At 40.8% G+C, this 20,790-nt stretch overlaps 1 protein-coding gene across 5 annotated transcripts in view; it reads right to left on the bottom strand.

Moving 5' to 3' along the window:
- Osbpl3 (oxysterol binding protein like 3) overlaps positions 1 to 20,790 on the bottom strand; it is a 180,241-nt gene that overhangs the window by 24,786 nt on the left and 134,665 nt on the right. For all 5 annotated transcript variants that reach the window (XM_078039955.1, XM_078039954.1, XM_078039956.1 and 2 more), the window contains 4 exons: positions 18,443 to 18,577; positions 16,992 to 17,085; positions 13,670 to 13,920; positions 9,911 to 10,048 (listed from right to left, as the gene is read on the bottom strand). In XM_078039955.1, coding sequence (XP_077896081.1) covers positions 9,911 to 10,048; positions 13,670 to 13,920; positions 16,992 to 17,085; positions 18,443 to 18,577 — 618 coding nt within the window. The remainder of the gene's footprint in view (positions 1 to 9,910; positions 10,049 to 13,669; positions 13,921 to 16,991; positions 17,086 to 18,442; positions 18,578 to 20,790) is intronic.

Raw genomic sequence — 20,790 nt, 5'->3', positions numbered from 1 at the left:
CAGAGGAGATACTCAGCCTATAAGACGAATAGAGGCAGACCTTCTGGCTTCCTGCTCCATTGCTTCTCTCCAAAGAAAAGCAATTCCTAATTTATAAGGATTCCTAAGGACTCAATTAGTATATTGTTTTACTGTGCAAGTATTTATATGACTTCTTTCTTTCTTTCTTTCTTTCTTTCTTTCTTTCTTTCTTTCTTTCTTTCTTTCTTTCTTTCTTTCTTTCTTTCTTTCTTTCTCCCTCTCTCTCTCTCTCTCTTCCCCCCTCCCCCCCTCCCTCCCTCTCACTCTCTTTCTTTCCAGAGATTGAACCCAGGGGCACTTAACCACTGAGCCACATCCCCAGCCCTTTTTATATTTTATTTAGAGACAGGGTCTCACTGAGTTGCTTAATGCCTCACTTTTGCTGAAGCTGGCTTTGAACTTTGATCCTCCTATCTCAGCCTGCTGAGTGGCTGGGATTACAAGCGTGTGCTGCTTCACCTGGCAAGACGTGTATCTTTCTTCCTATATGAGCTTCACTGTAATTCTTCTAATTCTTAAGAACATTTATAATTTATTATTTATTTACATATATGAGGCTTTTCTTTACCCTGCTATAATCATTTTGATTTATGCTTTGAAAGTATTTTATATAAAAGTTAGTGGTCAAAGGAGAAGCAGATGAGGACAAGATGTATTTATTTTGTACATTTTTCTTTTTTGGATTTAGAAAAACATCAAACATATCACTTTTCTCCTGTAACTGCCCAGAGACAGAGCTACATAGCTCTCCTTGTTCCTGCACCCTACAACAGTGTAGGACAGCTTATGGAAAAGAGAGCATACACCAGGTGAAAACAATCACCCAGGGAGGGGACCAAGGGGCCATTCTTCCCATGTCATTCATCATTTACTGTCTGACTTGAGGTGTCAGGCACTGTCCTAGTTTCTGGGAATAAAATGATAAACAAAAACAAAACCCCTCACCTTCATAATAGAGTTTATATTTTAGGGCAGAAAAGGACGGACAGACAAGACATGTAAGCACCTCATCTGTCAGTAGTGACAGGTGTTAGGGAGGACAAAGCAGGGGGTGAGGGATAGAGGTGTGGGTGGGGAGCAAGATAGCACTGTCTAACAAACGGAAAACTCTGAGGCTGAAGGAAGCAAATCAAGAGGATATCTGAGAGAAGTACATCCTAGACAGAGGACATTGCAGATGCCAAAGGCTGGAAAACAGTGTGAATGAATGGGAAGCAGCAAAAAGGCCAGCATGGCTACTGGTGAGGGAGGGGAAAATGCAAAGAAGTAAGGCGATCTACCTGCTGGCCTTGGCGTGCGTGGTGGGCATGGCCAGGATTCTGGATTTGATTCCAAGTTATTTGAGAAGTGGGTGGAGGGTGTAGAACAGATTTTGCTTCTGTTTAGAACACTCACTTTGGCTGCTGTGTGAGGAACTGGGTGTGGAAATGGGACCAGCTTGTGGGTCCAGTGCAAAAACCTCAGTCACTGATGACCCAGGCATGGGCCTGGCAGGCAGCACCGTGGCGCCCTGCAGTGGGAATGGCTGGCTTCGTAAGGAAGGCCCCTGGGTTTGCTGCTGGATGGATGTGGATTATAAGTCACAGGGATATTAAAGATGATGCCAAGGAGACTGGCTGATGTGGGTGAGAATGCACCTGCCAACTCTATTCTCTTCCCCTGTGTTCCAAGTTAATTACTCATAAACACACAGCTTCTTGCAAAACAATCCAAAACACAAAGTGATTATTTGACTTAGAAGTGTAGCAAACCACAAAGCAATGGCTTTGTTGCTTTCTATTTGGTTGTTACTAGTTTTATTTGAACAGATTGAATTTCCCCTCTGATGGTCTTTCAATGCAACTAACTTTGATCAGTAGTAAATAACTGTCACCAGAGGTAAAAGAACTATCCACCCAGGTCACACGTTCGTGCCAGGAGAAAAGAGATAAAGAGAAGCACTTGTAAATTTGGCCAAGAAAGTATGCTCAGAGTTCTATAAATGAGCAACAGAAAAGGACGAAGAATTGAGTCAAGAGAGCAAAGCGGAAAAGACCTCACCTGAGTCTCACATTTCAATGACGGTTTCCCCTTGCATTTTAGTAACTTAATAACCACATTCAGCATTTCTGCACAAACTCTCAACAGTAGTTAGCTGGGTGTGAAAACGGTTACAACTACTTGAATAAAGATCTGTATGACTGAAGTCTCATGTACACAGAGGAAAAGCTACTTTTAGGTCACAGCTTAAGCAGCTCCAGGGGCACCATTGATTACAAGATCATGGCTTAATTGTGTGTCCCTTCAACACCAAACCCTTCTCAAAGGTAGGAGAAAAGCAGTATGGCTAACTGCAAGGTCAAAGCCATCATGCTAGCCCCATAGGGAACAACCCTGACCAGCAAGGGAAGAAGAGTGCTTTCCCCGTCCTCCTTTTCTGGGCTTATTTAGAAAGCTGAGACTGATTCACATTTCTGGCCACAGAGGTGGAACAGCCCAGGGGTGGGACACAGGACAGAATGTTTATGACATTCCTGTCAGTCTCTCATTCACAAAAGCCACACCTCATTCCACAGCAGGAAAGAATAAAGTCCTATGTTAGTTTGGATAGCGTGGCAATGGACAGGGGGAGAAGGAGAGATAGCTGATCATCAAAAAAAGGAAATAACTAGATAGCACTTCCCCATCAACTGGTTGCTAACGCCTCCTGTTGGGAAGGATTGCATTTTCCAACAGGGGCAATCATCACCTGTCTTTTAGTCATGTAGGCATGAGAAGAAAGAAAACCTAAAATCTATAAAAGGACTGTCAGTCCATCACCTACTGTCCATTTGTCCATCCACCCACCCAATTGGCAAAAAAATAAATAAAAATAAATAACCAACATTACATTAAGTGAAAAACTCCTAGGGGTTAGGTGCTGGGCATCCAAAATTAAATAAGATCTAGGGCATGTTCTCACTTAAGATAGTTCATAGGCTAGAAGAAGTGCTTATAGAACAGAAGTTTTGACATGTGCAGGACTTTGATCTTTATAATGGCCCCTGGTTCAGTGTGGTTGTGTCCTTCTTAGGAGATAAGGGCGGGGCCCTGGTTCAACTTGGCTTGTGTCCTTATAGGAAGCTGGGTGAAGGGCCCTTGGTTTGGTGTGGTTGGTGTCCTTATAAGGAGATCAGGGTGGGCCCTTGGTTCAGCATGGTTAGTGTCCTTATAAGAAGAGCAGCACAAGTTTTGATCCAATGTGACTTCCTTCATTATACAATTATCTTCCCTCCTATTTAGTTGATATTGTAGTAAAACATGAAAATTGCCTTGCCTCTCATTTTGGGCAAACTCTACAAGTATTTCTTTGTGCTTCCCATGGGGGGTTCCATTTAATGTCAGAAAGAGATGCCACTCGGATGTGAATCTATAGCAACATGACTTCAGTAGGGTACAGATGCAGCTGCTGTACCTCTCCAACCCTGCCCCTCAGTTACTGATGTTACAGTGTTATATACGGTATTTATTCAATACCATAGAATAAAATCAGGGTGTTTTGATACATTATTCTCTTACAATTTTATAGAAAACTAAAGTAGCACTAGCTTTTATAATTGTCATGAATCTGCTTTACCAGGGATCTTTCTGGCTTCATCAAGATCTGAGTTCCTATCTAAGGCCCTTCAGTGCAACCTGAAGGACTTCCCTCACACAGGGCACATCTAGTGGGGACCAACTCCCTGGGCTCTTGTTTATCAGGTGCTGTCATTTGAATATGTGTATCTCCAAAATTCCTGTTGACAGTTCAGCCTCAATGTAACAGTTTGACAGCTGGTTAGGCCAGGAAGTTCCGAGGCCAGGGATGGGATGTGCACATTAAGAGAGATTCTCCAGCATGTGCAAGGACCTGGTTCAGTTCCCAGCACTGTACAGGGGTGTATGCCACCCCCCGCCCCACAAGTACATTTTTCCAGCTGGGCACAATGATGTATGGCTGTGTTTTAATTAGCTTTTTGATTGCTGTAATCAAAACATCCAACAAGAACAACTTGGAGGAGGAAAAGCTTCTCTGGGGCAAACAGTTGCAGAGGTCTCAGTTCACAGACAGCTGACTCCATTGCTCTGCCCAAGGTGAGGTCATCCATTATGGGGAAGGGCCCAGTGGAGTAAACCTGCTCACTGCAGGGCAGCAAAGAAGCAGAAATCTCTAGTGTAGATATGATGAGGTCTTCCAAGGTCACAAAGGCATTACAGATTTTCTGACTCAAAATGAAAAGACTACTGAAGTATCCCACAAATCTTAATTCTAAACAAGTAACTATCAGCTTCCATAACACAGTGAAGCAAAAAACCTTCCAGTGTCCTTTCTTATTTTTATTATAAAAGTGGAAAAGGTCCTGGAGGCCCAAAAGTGAGATGACTGCTGAAAGTTATGCTCGGGTGTGACTGGGTCATTTCTCGCCCTGACCTGACAAGGAGCCATTGTGAGGGAATTTCAAAGAGAAGGTATATAAGAGAGTGGCTGCAGCTGGGTTTTTGTCCTTAAGTACATGGTTGTCATCTTTGGATATTGGGGGTTTTTTTCTTTGCTTTTGTTTTTTGTAGTTTTTGTTTTGGTTTATTATTACTATTTTTTTTTAAGCTAGCACCCTAAGATGGTGTTCTGTTTCAGGATAAGCAGTGAGAGTGTCAGAACAGTGTAGAGCTGCAGGGGCCAGGCTCCTATGAGCCCACCTTCATGGACCATTATGAAGTTGTGCAGGGCAATGGGGAAGGGGACTTCACCAAGGTGAAGCTTACCTGCCATTGAGTCACTGGGACAGAGGTTGTGTTGAAGGTCATGGCAAAAACAGCCTGAAACCTCCCCTTCCTACCTGAACCTAAGTTGATGTTGGGCTTCAACCACTCAAATGTGATCCGGCTTTTTCAGGTCATTGAGACCATCAAATATGTCTACATTGTCATGGAGCATGCAGGTGGGGGATATCTACAGAGCCTCATCTTGGAACCTGGTAGCATGCCAGAGGAGGAGCCCACAGATTCTTTAGACAGATCGTATGTGCCGTGCAGTACTGCCACAAGAAGGGTACCATGTGCCAGGACCTCAGGTCTGAGAGCATCGTGCTAGATACCAGTGGCAAAGTATGGACTTTGGCCTGAGCACCTGATTCACAGCTGGGCAGAAGCTGACCAGGTTCTGGGGCACTCTCCTATACTTTGACCCTGAAGTTGTTGGGCAGGAGGAATATGAGGCTCCCCCCACACCAACGTCTGGAGCCTGGGCATCCTTCTCTATTTCATGCTGACAACACTGCTCGGGAGGTGAGGAAGCTGATCATGGAGGGAATGTGTGGCATTCCCCTGCATGTTTCTGAGGGAGCTCAGAGCCTCATCTGTGAGAGCCTGATGGTGGACCCCATGCAGAGGCCCACCCTAGAGCAGATAATGGGGCACCCATAGCTGAGCCAGGGCAAGGAATCTTCACTCAATCCTTCTGATCAGGCACTCCTCAACCTCCCAGGTCCCGCCATTATAACATCTATGTTCAGCAAGGGTTATGACCCCTACAATACCTAGGTATCACTGTCAAATAAGAAATCTGATGACGACATGGCTACATACCTCCTGCTCAAGCTACAGAGAACCCGGGAGGTGGGCTGTGAGTGCCAGTTGAAGCCCATGCATCATAGGATGGTTGGGCCTCCCCAGGCCCTGCAGATCCTCCCAGGGTCTGCCCAAGAAGTGTTCCAGTGAGCCTGCCCTTCATTTGCCCTGTGAGCAGCAGCAGCCTGAGGAGGCCAAGCAGACCCAGCAGAAGGGTGGTGGCAGTGCCAGCGTGCCTGCCATTTGTCTCTGCTTTTTCCACTCGGGCCCACTCCCTCCTAGCCCAGGCTCCCAGCAGGATGCTGCACCCAGCAGGCCCGACAGCTTGATGGTTGCAGAAGACAGCAGCTCATCCTCCCGAGGTACCTCATCAGAGAAATCACCTCCTGTGACTCTCTTCCAGCCTTTTGGTTACGTTTGGTTATGTAGGCATGAGAAGAAAGGAAACCTGAAATCCATAAAAGGGGGTAGGACAGTCCCACTCCCTCAGGCACTAGCTTTGTGAGTGAGTTTCTTTAGAGGAGTGAGTTTCCCTCTTTCTCTCTCTCTCTGCTCTGTTTCTTAAATAAAATTTACTTAGGCTCTGGCCTCAGCATTTCTCCCATGTTTAATCTTCAACAGGGGGTGGCGGGGATAAGGGCCCAAGGTCTGATTTTCAAGACCGGTATCACAATGAAGGGCAAATCTCATGACTGAACAGTATACAAAAAAGACTATTTTCACATCCACAACCAACAATTGCTGTAGCTTTGAGCTCAAAAACCAAACTTACACAAGAGACCCCAAAAAGAGTTAGGGAGGAAGGACATTGGACAGGAAAGAGGGGTCTGGAACCCAGCATCATCTCAGACACTGGAAACTCGATCCTCAGGCCTTGGGGTCCTCTTAAGGTGGCCCATCTGCACCCTGTCATACTGAGCGATTCTGGGCATCAAATAAGATCAAGTATTTGTTTGAAATTATAAACACTCTCTCTACAAAGCTAATACTGCACTGTGACAAGAAAATCTTAAGAGCCTTTCTCTGGTTTCTGACTACGAGTCACTGATATCATGATTTTAACTCTTTTAGATGAGAAACAACATGGAGAAGCAAGCTTCCATGTAGCTGAACTCCAAAGTAGCCGTCTCTTCAACCTCTGGGGACATTCGCTACCTTGGACATTCACACTCCCACCCAAACCACAAAGCAACATATACCAGGTCTGGGAGCAAAGAGATGGATGTCACTTTTCAAATCAGAGACTCTGTCAGCTAGAAAACTCAGTCGAAAAACCCAGTTGTTTACTCCAGGTCCTTTAGCCTGGGGATAAGTTATTCATTTGTTCTTTCTTAGGATAAAATTTCATGAAAAATACTGATTTGGGGACTGCTCAGTTTATTACATTAGTAATTCAGGAGCCTGTACTCATTGTAGGAGGCACAGGGAAGCAAAGAAAGCCTCCAACTCCAGAACGGTAGCACCTGCCCAAGAGGAAGGATGCTGTCTCTACAAGGCAGGCTGTCTCCTGAGCCAGGAGCAGGAACAGCCAAGCTGTCAGGCATCAGCCTGAAACCTACAAACACTCTGGCATTCTCCTTCACCCTCCTCAGATGGGTTCAATGAGAAGGCATTCATGTGGGATGAGGCAGCTGGTTAGCACAGACAGACAAGGTTGGGAGAAAGTGTGTGCGTGTGCGTGTGTGTGTGTATGTGTGTTTTGAATTGGTGTCTTTGGTTAGTTAGAAGAAGAAGGACATGGCCACAAGCCCTTCCCATCTTGGGGGAAGAAGGCAGCCACATATTACTTATATTGCATACTCACCTATGATTCATTTAGCTTCCCATGTAACCTGAGTGCTTACAATGGCCAGAGCTCTCTGGTTCCCATGACAGGTCTGTTTTTCACAGTAAATGCACATACAGCAGGAGCATTCTACCATATACATTAGTCTCTTGTAAGTTTAGCTAGTGTGACTCTATCCCAAGGGACTCATCCATCCTTGAACCATCTATCTGAGTCTTACAGGGTGAACTCCACACGACTCCATCATGATCGGGACTGGTGTTGATTGCCATGGTGAGGCTGGCCAGCCATGAGGATCCCTAGCTGCCTAATGGCTGGCTTTCTGTCTTACCAGTGACATTCAACTGTGCTAACTAGAAGAATAGATATAGCAGATCTTATTTTATCTCTGCTTTTTCAACACTTCTCTTACTATTCTCAACATTTTATATTTAAAGGCACTTTTGAGTGTTTCCTCTAAATATAAGAGCAATAATCATTCACTGAACATTATCAGTGTATCATTTCATTTAAGGCTTACCACAACTTTTGAACCAAGTATTATCACCCCTATTGCGTACATAATAGAAACAACTGAGGCTCCAGATGTTTAAGTAGCTGATATGAGGCCACACCCAAGTACATGAAGTGGCTGGGATTTGAAGCAAGGTCTACAAATCTTATACCTCTAGAGTACTCCATGCCACTAACAATAACCAGATGTGTCTTTCTTGCTTATTTCTTTGGGATGCAGTTCATGGAACTCATTGTGTGATAGTCTTTCCATGGATGTGTGCATATGCCCTGGGGACTCTGATCCTAGCCCCACCACAGCAGATACACCAGCAGATCCTGAGCTTGGATCTATCTGAGTCTTACAGGGTGAACTCCACACGACTCCATCATGATCGGGCACCACCCCATCAGTGCTCACAGGAATGATGCTAAACTTTACACGAGCTCATGTTACTACTCATTCTTATAGCTATTCATCCTACCCTGATTGTCTGTTGTGATTGGGACTATTTTGGGCCTTCTTTTTTTTTGTTTTTCCCACAAGACTGCATATAATGCCATAGTAACCAAATTATATTTTAATTTATTCTCATTCCATTTTAGGTTCAGTATTTAAATAACCCAGTTGAATTTGAATCAGACAGACCATCTTATCCCTTTAACTACTGGTTTAACCCACTACCTCCCCAGGAACAGTGTTCAGTTTCTTATTTTAGTTCCTAACTGGGAAGATACTGATCATATGCTTTAGGATTATTATAATTCACTTTTCTTTGAGTTCCCATAGAACACTGCTTGTCATTTTCAGTTAAGACAAGTACCATCTTCATGAATCTCATGGTTACACTACCCTTCCCTCTGAGCTCCCTCCCCTGATAATGCCAATCTATTGACAAAGAGGGCAGCAAGATAAGTGAAGAAAGGAATATTTCAGCAATCCACTCTCCCCACCTTCCTTCAGTTTTCTAAGAATTGGGAAGAGACAAATGTATCAAAGCAATGATTTTTAGTGTCGCTCAGATGACCCTTTAGGTATATATTACTGGTAAACATGCTCAATTGCTGATGAATGATGTAAGCAAGGGTGATTGTTTATTTTCTGAATGTATGCACTCTGTTTTAATTAAACAACTTTCCTTATCAACAGATACTTTGGATGTTCCCAGTATGAAACTACTGCATACTATGCCATTATGCATCAACAATGACATCAAACGTGCATAGAGTATTTACATGTCACTTATCAGACCCTGCTCTAGGTGCTTTGGAGACAGTAAGTCATTTAATCACTATGGAGCTACGCATCACATACAACAATCTTCACCTCCACTTTAAAGAGAAAGTAAGGCACAGTGAAGCTAAGTACCCTGGGTTGTACAGCTAGTCTTAGGCAGAGCTGAAATCTGAACATAGCTGTGTGCCTTTTGTGTATTACTCTGTACTAATACTTATGTGGAAAGAACCTAATGGAACCCCAAGTCATGTAAGTATAATGTTTGTCCACCCATTTGATGAGACCAGGGATTCTTGTTTGGTCCCAATCTCCAAACCCACTGTAATTCCTTGGCACCTGGAACAGTGCCAGGCACACGACATATGTTCAATAAATAACTTTCTGGTTTGAATCATTCATTTGAATGATTCCATTTGAATCAAAACTGACAACAATGCAATTGGCTTGGTGCTACCATCACCCTGAGTGACCAAACTGACAGTTAGAGGGCACCCTTTTAATCTTTAAGTTACAACTGGGGCAAGTACTTCATGCTTTGAAAATTCCTTTCACTAATGATTCTCAAGAGAAAGGACATTGTTAATGCATGCAACCATGCCAGCACTCAGAATTGCTAAGACCGTTGTGCCCACAGATGGTAGCTGGATTTCAGTGAAAGGGAAATGGATCCCCGGCTTTATGTTTCAAAGCACTGTAATTATCTTAGTTGCTTTGAAGCCAGTGAAAGGTGGGAAATAAATATTTTAGAAGCACATCTAATGGCAGGCATAAGCAACTTCTCCCAACAAACAAAAAGCATGCATATCCACCTGTTCTGAAAAAAAACTGAAGCCCTTGTCCTCTCGAATGCACTCATACGTTTCTCCAAGGACCGGGTTAAATGGCTTGCTCCCAGCTCGGAAGTAGCTAGACGCATACGCTGATACAGCAAAGGCGGCCACATACACCTAGGAGAGAAAGGAGAGGACTTGGTTATTTCTGCCTCACTAAGAATTTTTTTTCACAAAGTAATAAAATAAAAACCTCGATTTCTGTCTTGGAGGTTTTATTTCAGGAAGCCAAAATTTATCCTTAATTTAAAGACAATTAAACCAACATAGGTTTAAAGTTGTTGGTTTAAATAATATTAATTTTGGCTCAGAAACAAATTAAGCAAACATTTAAAACTGTCCACTCATTTTGATGCCTAAAAACTAGATGTGATGAAGAGGATGACATTTACAAAACAAACTATGCTATTCAATGGAGTCTGGTACTTTCAGGTCCAACAGTATCTGGGAATCCCGATGTCATGGTTTCAGGTAACAAGGGCAGAGTATTAAAAAAAAAAAAAAAGCCAAACTTCCTCCAAAAATTCAAGAGTAAGCATCACAAATTTGACCAATCACAACTTGATATTATAGAAAACTAAAAATTCATTTAGTCCAAGGGAAATCTTTAAGAGTCATTTCCTGCCTCTGAGGAACCAGCATAAAATATAGTGGCTTTGAAGTTCCGATTTTCTGGGAGGAAAAGTAAAACATTAAAAAAAAAAATTGGGAGGGAAACTATATGTGAACATGAAATGAGAAAATCTTTTCATGGCCTTCACTGTGAGGACCTCAACATTACCAGCCCCCTTTTAGAGCATCAAAGAGATATTATCTTTCTTCTCCTCCTCCTCTTCCTCCTCCTTCTTCTTCTTCTCCTTCTTCTTTTCTCTCTCTCTCTCCTTTTTGCCAAAAAATTAAACTAAAGTATCAGTTTAACATTACAACTCCTAATATTGAGTTGTAATGATCTCAATATTTCTTATTCTCAGCCCAATTCATGAAGTTTCTTTTTTCTTTTTTATAGTACTAAAAGGATGGAACCCAGGGTGTTTTAACACTAAACTATATCCCTAGACCTTTATTTTCCAAGTCAGGGGCTGGCTGAGTCACTGAGATTAAGAGTATGCACCACTGTGCCCAGCTAATGAAATTTCTTATTTTGAAGAAAAACTGAGAGCTTTTTATAAATCTTCATGAGTCATTTAACTTCCTTTTGTAAAATGTTTGGGTGTTTCCTGTAACAGGATCCACCTTGTCACCTCATGCCACAGATTGCTCTAGAGCTGCTAGATAGATTATACAAATCAACTCATGGGTAGGGGATGTGGTAGAGTACTTGCTTAGCATGCATGAGGCCCTGGGTTCAATTCTCAGCACTGGAAAAAAAAAGCAATTCTGTACACTCATATTACACTCATATCAGTCCTACCTGTGACTGCCTGTATTCTTTTTCTTTTTTAAATGATTTTACTTTTTAACTACATGACAGCAGAATGCATTACAATTCTTATTAAACATATAGAGCACAATTTTTCATATCTCTGTTTCTATATAAAGTATGTTCATACCAATTCATGTCTTCATATATGTACTTCGGATAATGATGTCCATCATATTCCACCATCATTGCTAACCCCCTGCCCGCTCCCTTCCCCTCCCACCCCTTTGCCCTATCTAGTGTTCACCTATTCCTTCCATGCTCCCCCTCCCTACCCCCACTATGAGTCAGACTCCTTATATCAGAGAAAACATTTGGCATTTGTTTTTTGGGATTGGCTAATTTCACTTAGCATTATCTTCTCCAACTCCATCTATTTACCTGCAAATGCCATGACTGTATTCTCTTTTATTGCTGAGTAATTAGAGAAATACAAATCAAAACTACTCTAAAATATCATCTCCCTCCAGTCAGAATGGCAGCTATTATGAAGACAAACAACAATAAGTGTTGGTGAGGATGTGGGGGAAAAGGCACACTCATACACTGCTGGTGGGACTGCAAATTGGTGCAGCCAATATGGAAAGCAGTATGGAGATTTCCTTGGAAAACTGGGAATGGAACCACCATTTGACCAAGCTTTTCCTCTCCTCGGTCTATACCCAAAGGACTTAAAAACAGCATACTACAGGGATCAGCCACATCAATGTTTATAGCAGCACAATCCACAATAGCTAAACTGTGGAACCAACCTAGATGCCCTTCAGTAGATGAATGGACTTAAAAATGTGGTATATATACACAATGGAATATCACTCTGCCTGTGTTCTTGAAACCTGGTATCTGTTCCTTTCTCTGCTTTGTGTTTCTAACCTGTGAAACAGTAACATCACATTGTCTTTGTGGAATGCTGAATGATTCTGAATCACTTTAACAATTTAAAATGGAAAAAATTGATAAATGAGACTTTCATGATGTGAGGGGTGGGGAGGGAGCACAGGGGAAGGCAAAATGAAGCACCTCCATTCCGGTTGGTGACACAACAAAGCATCTACACAGGAGAATATAGTAACCCCAGAACAGAGGACAAGGCCCACAATAAAGCTCCAGTTCAGTGGTTGTGCTGGGGAAGCTGTGAAGCCTTTTCTCAGGCTCAAGGTTAAGTTCATGGATCAATCAACTGAACATTCTAAAGGTTTGTAAATTGCCATAAGAATGAAATACCTTTAAGAATACTTTCACCATCAAAGTCAATTGTTTTCTTTAAAGAAAAAAACTGTCCACAATGTCCACTTTTAACATGTGCCTTAAAAACTATTTGCTTCCCTTTTTACAGCAGAAATTCTCTGGGCAAAAGAAACAAAGAAGTTTTAAAAAAAAAAAAAACCCCACAAAGCTTGTTTTTCCTTCCATCCTTATCATCATTAGTATCAAAAAAGTCTTTGATGGGGGAGGGGGTCCACAGCCTGAATGGAATGAGAATGGGATGTCTCTTTTGGTCAGCATGAGATTCCCTTTAATCTTCAAATCCCTGAAGTAATGAAGTTTTCATGAGGGTTAAAACTGCAGCATGCTTAGCATTTAGAAAAGATTTCATCTTCCACCAAGGGAAGGGTGAGGTCTGTGAAGTGTGCCTGGGAGAGAAAGTCTGCACTTGGAGGACTCTGCAGTCTCAGTGCCCCAGGCAGGCAAGGTCCTTACCACTGACCAGGTCACACGTGCAGCAGCCAAAACAACAAAAGTCAGAAAAAGCTTTTCAGTGGTTTCAAGAATAAAGTTGCTGTTGTTGTGTAAACTCCCTGTATAAGAGGGAGGAAAAAGGAAATCTTTCTGATGTAAAAACCTCTTCCATGAATGATATTTTCCAAAAACTTAGGAATTGATTGGACAATTCCAGAAATAAAAATGGTCTCTAGGGAAATTTACTCTGGATGAGAAAAACTGCTCAAGAAATTAAAATCTGCTCACCCAAGGCAGTAAAATAATAAACATGATGACAGCCTGAAGGCCATGATTTGCAAGCCAAGCTGATCAGAACCATCAGATGGAAGCTTCTGGAGAAAGCAGAAGCACAAACCACAAAGCAGAACCACCCTAGGTGCCAGCTGTTTCAGAGAGGCCCCTTCCCAACCCAGATCCTGGCCAGTGAGGGGAGGGCAGCAGGTATCTTGGAGAAATGAAACTCTCTCAGGAGCCACATGAGAGCCAGAGGGGACCAGCGTCTCTAAGCTCCACCATCTTGGCTCTGATGGGCCTGGTTAGTGGCCACGTGCCTCAGGACGGAGGCTGCGCAGTGACCTGGGAAGGTTGATCCTCACCATCCTTTCCAGGGGACTGGGGATTTGTGCAGCCTTGTCCAGCAGCTCACTGTACTCCAGCTCCTCACAGAGCCTCTGCAGCGTGTTCAGGGGCTCATTGAGCTCCACTGGCATGGCCACTTTGGACAGGTCCTTCCCGATATTGTTTCGCAGAATGTTCCACAAGCTGATGTTACTGGTGTTGGGACCTGGCGCCGGCAGGCAAGTTCTTCTTTTGGACCTTGCTTCCCCACCACTTTCAAGAACAGGCCCTGAAAGGGAAAGCAGCCTGGTTGTCTCTCAAAGCCTTTTATTTATTTATTTTTAAATCCACCAATAAAAGCTAACCTATCAAGAATCCATTTTTACTATTCAACTCAGTTAACCGGAGCATGACTAAAAGCCAAAAATAAGCAAAAGAATTTTGAACAATTATATATCAAAAATTAGGGCTAGCAGTGTAGCTCAGAAGTAGCACACATGCTTACTATGTGCAAGGCCCTGGGTTCAGTCCCCAGTCCCTCTATCTACCTACTTCCCTAACTACCAAAAATTACTACAATGAAAACTCATGGACTTTATTTATAGGGAAGCCTTTAAGTTCCTACTCAAAAGCTAGTTCTTCATTGCTTTTATACACTCGGAATAAAACTGAAAATTGGATTTCTGTGACTATAGCAGGTTACATTTATAAAAAACTTAAGAGACTTAAAAAAAATCACTTCAAATTCTGATAAAAACAATTGTGTTTAGTACAGAAGAGCAATAAAGGAAATAACAGTCATCCATTATTCTACCCGCCACCCTCAACAGCAGCGATTTATATTTTCGAATATCTTCATTTAGTGTTTTTTCCAACCATATGCATAGTCTTATGTTCTTATTCAGCCAACAGAAGTATTTCCCCATGTTACTTAAAATTCTTCTAAAACATCATTTCAAATAACCACAAAAGTATTTCACATTATAAATTTGCCATGATTTATTGTTATTCATATTCTGTTGGACTATTAGATTCATTTCAATATTTTCTTATGATGCAAACAAAATAAAACCAGCAAACAAAAAGTCAGTAGTGAACATTCACGTATTTAGTAATCTATTTGATTATTTCCTTCGCATATAGAGAAGCCTGATGACTATGTTAGAGACTGGAAATTTTTAGACTGTTGATTGATACAATCAGAATGCTCTTCAAAAAGTCTAACAATGTCCTCATCTTTTGACAGCAAATGTGAATATTCATCTCCCGAGGCCTTTCTGCTTGTCACTGTTCATTTTTAATTTTTGTCACATTGTTAGATGGACGATGCTATTTTCTTGTTTTAATTTACATTTAAGAACTTTCTAATGTGGTCTGAAATGCTGTCATGAACACTGCTTTTTTTTTTTTTTCTGAATTGTCTGCCTTCCTGTGTACAAATTTAAACCATAACTTTTCATCTTTTTATTTGCTTTACAACTAGATCCCCTTTTGGCCTTTACCTTTAAATTTGATCCATGAAGTTTTGGGCAAATGAAATATTTACATTTCAGATATATAAATTTATTGATCTTTTCCTTTGCCTCATATTCTGAAACTCCTTTCTCATCCTAACATTGCCTATTTTAAAATGATATCTTTTTACATTACATCAATATATCTTATCAATATATCTATGTACATATTTACTTATTTAACACTTACTCATTATAAAGCAAATAACTCTGAATAAAGAAGTTGCTTTGATGAACAGATGAGTACAAAATTGGGTCTCTACTTGGCAGTCCCTTGTAAATCTATGCAAGCAATTAATTGTTAAATTTGTTTTACTAGCTTATATGGGAAAAATAGGACACAGGGAAGTAGCTACAATTGACATTAGTTTTTAAAAACAGCTTTACAGGCAGTCTCAAAATATTTTCTTTGATTATGCTAATCTAAATTTTGAAATCCTCCTCCATCACCATAATCACCACTACTATTGGCTAATGCATATTTTGCTTTTTAAACTGTGAATGTCAGTCTTCTAAGTATTTTACACATATTATTCTCATTTATTGTTTATGACTACCTCTTGAGGTAAACAGCAATATTATTCCCATTTTATAGAGGACGAAAATGAGGCATAGAGAAGTTAAGCAACCTGCCCTGCCACACATAGGTGGTGAGCAGCCGACCTCGAGTTGGCTAACCAACTTGAATCCATATTCTTAGCCACTTAACCTCCTCTAAGCACTCAGACAGTGACTGATCCTCACATGTGCCAGGTAATCTTTTTGAGAAAGAAATTAATAGGAAACATTCTAAATACCTAGTGTTTACATGGGCTCCAAGGAATTCAAGTGTAATATGTACAAAGACCTTGATTCAATCCTGTTTTCTCCTATAGGCTAAACAAGGTTATAGGACAGAAAAGTTATTTCATTTCTACATCCATCTTTGAAGATGTTTAGAGATCTAATCCTCCCTAGCGGATGTCTGTAAAGAATGGAGGAACAAACATTTTTAGTATTCAAATACAAAGAAGAAAGCTCAGTTCTGCCCAGTGTTTGTTTAAGTGAGGGCAACACTAGCAGAATAAATAATAAGTCAGAGTGAACCAGCTCTGACTTGTTCTAAGAGACTCCTGGCCCTTGTCAAGCCAGCACAGCATGGTCTCAGGTTCTAGACCATATTCTTTATTTCAGACTTTGGCCTCTGAACTCTGCATGCTACAAGGACCAGTGCAGAGAAATGATTACTTGGTAGATTCTTTCAAGGGCACCTTCCTAAACAGGCTTCTGTGTGCTCATGAAAAGTCCTCCATCAGACCTGTTTGGAAAAATCCAGACTCTCCTTGTACCCCACAGTTCAAACTAGCATTAAGAAATATCTTTCCCTCTTGCAATCAAGCAGTAATAAGGGGACATCTTAGGATACCTTGAGGGAAGTGTGTTATTTTCAAGTAAATTATCTTAAAGAATCTGACTAAATTACCTCTTACACTAGATCTTTTAATATTTAAAACTCTTAGATTCCCAAAGGAAAGAGGCTATATTCTAATAACGTTTGCTGAAAGAACATTTTACTGCCTAAAGGACAGCTGTTATATCATGTTTAGATACTCACATAAAAACTGGTATACTTTCACTTTATAAAATAAAAATTCACAAAAACAGACAAAGTTATTTAAACGAATTTCTCTTTCAAGTGTGTGTGCTGTCTCTTCACCTAGACTGTAAAACCATGGAGGGTGAGGGCCATGTGCTAATTTTCTTATGTCATGCTGCTCAAGTTCTATTTGTGGCAGGCATTCTATGTATACTTATTAGGATTCCATGAAGATGCTAACTTTCAGAGATCAAATAATGCAATTCTTACCCAAGGTCTGTCTTTCATTATCTAAATCATTACTGAGATTATCCAAGGAAAGATTATCACTTATGTCACTGACATATGAGTCGTCATCAGAGATCTATGGGAAAGAAGAAATAATATACATCAGAATGAAAATAAACAAAAGCCAGACTTTTATAATCCCCTTATTTTAAACGATCAAATATACTGCATCCTACATTACAAATCTATAGAAATAATTTTGGATGCTATTTTCATAGAGGCTAATACACTCATCTGCCTAGACAGTGTTCATAGGAAAATACCTGTTATTAAAATTCTTATATATTCTTGGGTAGTTCTTACAAGGAAAAATAGCAAGTAAACTCAAAATTTCTGTTATTATGAAAACTCTTATTAATTGTCTTATTAATTCAGACTGCAATTTCAGAATTTTGTCAGTGTCTGAGAGTCTGGTGTGGAGGTACATGCCAGTAATCCCAGTGGCTCAGGAGGCTGAATCAGGAGGATCAAAAGTTCAAAGCCAGCCTAAGCGACTTAGCAAGGCCCTAAGCAACTTAGCAAGAATCTGTCTCAAAATAAAAAATTGAAAAAAGGGCCAGGGATGTGGCTTAGTGGTTAAGCACCTGGGGTTCAATCCCTGGTACCAAAAAAAAAGAAAGAAAAAGCAATTTGTAGTATTTGGGTAAAAGAAGTTACAATTTGTCTGTGAAAAAAAAAAAGGTCTTCTGCCTGGGGATGTGGCTCAAGTGGTAGCGTGCTCGCCTGGCATGCGTGCGGCCTGGGTTCGATCCTCAGCACCACATACCAACAAAGATGTTGTGTCCGCCGAGAACTAGAAAATAAATATTAAAAGTTTTCTCTCTCTCTCTCTCTCCTCTCTCACTCTCTTGTTAAAAAAAAAAAAAAGGTCTTCTATGGGAATTAATATACAAACAAGATAAACAAGATTACTACTTCTATACTTAAGAGGCAATATTACTAGCACATACTCATAGTAATGTTAAATATGGTATGCAATATTCAAGAAAGTATGATTTTTATACATTAATTTAAAGCAGTTTTACATTTATAAATTAATTCTATAATAACCAAATAATGGTAACAATATAAAATTATGTAGCATATATTTAATAATTAAAAATATACAGAATGCTAATTTCTTTCCCTTTAATGGAAATATTATTAAATAAGTAGAAGTCAGAATTATCAACTTGCAATTTTAAAAAAGTGTAATTAAGTAATAGAAACAAGGAGGTTTCCAAAACTCTCCACTTTTACAACTGTTTTTCTTTTAGTATATTATTTCATTTTAGGCGTTTGGGGTATGACTTATGAGAGGACCTTCAAAAGGGGCCTAAGGCCCCCCTACCCCCCAGTTTAGTGTTACAACATATAGATCTTTACTGAAAAGGTTAATCAACAAAGCCACAAAAGAGATTTTCAAGACACCTAGCTGAAAACAATGCCCAAACCTCATTTTCTGAAGAGCTTGGTGACAACAGAACTTCCTGTGCATCAAAAAACTCCGAAAGGGAGTCAGTGATGGAGAGCCTGCTTTCATTGGAAAGCTGGTGAACCAGAGCTCGGTTTTCATCTCTGGAGTTTTCCTATTTAAAGAACAAACAACAACAATTTTAAAAAATGAATATGTTTAGAAAGTGTCTCAAGAGAATCTCCATAAACAAATGATTGAATTGCATAATACACAAAGGTCACAGGCCCATGCAAACAAGCAACTCAAAGCAGAGGTCCACTTCAAAGTCAAGGAGTGTTAAGCCTCACAAACAAAATGAAAATGAAGTCCTTCCTCAAAAGGGAACTTCACCCAGGCATCATCAACGCTCACACACATGCCACAAATCTCACAGCAAAAAAATTGGCTGTCCAGGCCATTCTTTGTTCCGTTACAGAGGGGAAAATTCCAATGCTTTCTGAATCATATCCTCTTATTCGCTACCACTGCAGGGTGTGGGGTGCAGTCCGCTGAATGATGCCGAATGCACGTCGTTGCATGGCTGGGTCATAGCCATACAGCTTTCTCCTGCCCCTGTGAACTCTCAGAGGCCAATATGCTGTTTTTGAGGCGTCCCTTGACAAATAAATAGTGTGTTTTGGTCCAGAAGTGCTCCTGGTGGCAGATCATTCATTATTCATGGATAAGTGAGATGAATTCTCTTTGTCTCTCCACCCACAATGACTCTTCAAGGGAAGGAAACCCCAGATCCTTGGTATAAGCCTGGATACAAACACTCAATAGAGCACAGAGCCTTCCACCCTGCACTCCTCTGGGTCTAGACTTGTCCTTGGGGAAGACGTAAATACCCTGGGAGTGTGATTTCTACTCTTGTTGGAAGTAAAAATTCAATTCAACCCAACGTATTAAGTGACTGATTCATATGCAGTCTTAGCTGGCTATGGAGGACTATAAAGAATAATAAAAGATCTCTAGCTGGAAAGGCTGGTGTAGAGAACACACCCCAACACACTAGACCATGAAGAGACCACAGGCTACAGAAGCAGAGAGGAAGATGAGACTGACTCTACTTAGGGGTCCTGGGTTAGGGGATGGTTTCATGGAGGTGACATTGACTTAGACCTTGAGGGGAAAAAAAAAAACAGATTTAGAACAAGATGATTTAATTCCTTGGATTCAGAGAAGATCATTCCCCTCGGCTTCTGGATGGCTGGTATTTTTCACTGTGTTGGTAAAAAAGCTGCTCTTATATTATGGTGTATTTATTAAACAAGTTCCAGAACAGTCTGGCTAACAAAATGTAGATGTCTTGCCCAGGGATTTAATGACTTCTAGATACCTTGCTGTGTCTCATAAACATAAATTATGCCCAAGGAGGGACGCTAGTACACGAGGGCCTACCAGAGTTCATGATTAATAAAGGGCACAGGGTCCCTTTAGGAAGTGTTCACTGTAGAACACATGGAAATATCTACCTTTTTCTCTTGGATTCTTCCTAAATAAGACCTTTGCCCCATATGCAGTCTTAGCTGGCTATGGAGGACTATAAAGAATAATAAAAGATCTCTAGCTGGAAAGGCTGGTGTAGAGAACACACCCCAATAGGTGAGATCTTTGGTTTAAAGATCTCACCTATTTAAATATCCGTGTTGCCTTCAGAAAAGCTACCCTGACAGAGTTCATTGTAGAATCTATAAATGATTCTCAAAGCTATCATCTTAAGGGGACAGTCTTTCTCCTCAGAAGAGCCAGGCACAGAGCTATTGAGTGTGAAGACACTGCAGTGAATAATAGTTAAGCTCCTTAATGCTTCCTTAAACAGTGAAATTTTCCTGTGTCTCCAACATGCTCCGCCATATGAGATGCTAATGATTTATTTACTTGTGCTATTTATTAATTCATTACTACACTCTCCTGCTCTCTCTCTTCCTCCTCCTTGACTTACGGGTCACAGGGATGTCCTGGATGATCAACACTGAAAATAATACAGGTTGAGCATCGCTTATCTGAAATGCTTGGGAACAGATGTATTTTGGATTTCTGATTTTTCAATTTTTCAATCTGCACATATACCGATGAGGTATCCTGTGGTATCCAAATCTAAACATGAAATTCATTTATGTTTCATATATATCTTATATACATAGCCTGAAGTTCATCTTATTTAATATTTTAGTGTACTTGTATTTAAAACGAGACCTGTCACATGAGGTCAGAAATTTTCCACTTGTGGCATCATGTTGGTGCTCAAAAGGTTTTGGATTTTGAAGCATTCCAGGTTTTAGGAGTGCTCAACCCACTTCTTAACCCCTAACCCTTTCTGGTGCCCCCATTTCCAGGGCAAGT

This window comes from Ictidomys tridecemlineatus, chromosome 2, assembly GCF_052094955.1.
Source record: "Ictidomys tridecemlineatus isolate mIctTri1 chromosome 2, mIctTri1.hap1, whole genome shotgun sequence".
In the NCBI taxonomy this organism is placed as follows: domain Eukaryota; kingdom Metazoa; phylum Chordata; class Mammalia; order Rodentia; family Sciuridae; genus Ictidomys; species Ictidomys tridecemlineatus.
The sequence above is the reverse complement of the archived record's forward strand: the minus strand, read 5'-3'. Positions and strand labels throughout refer to the sequence as shown.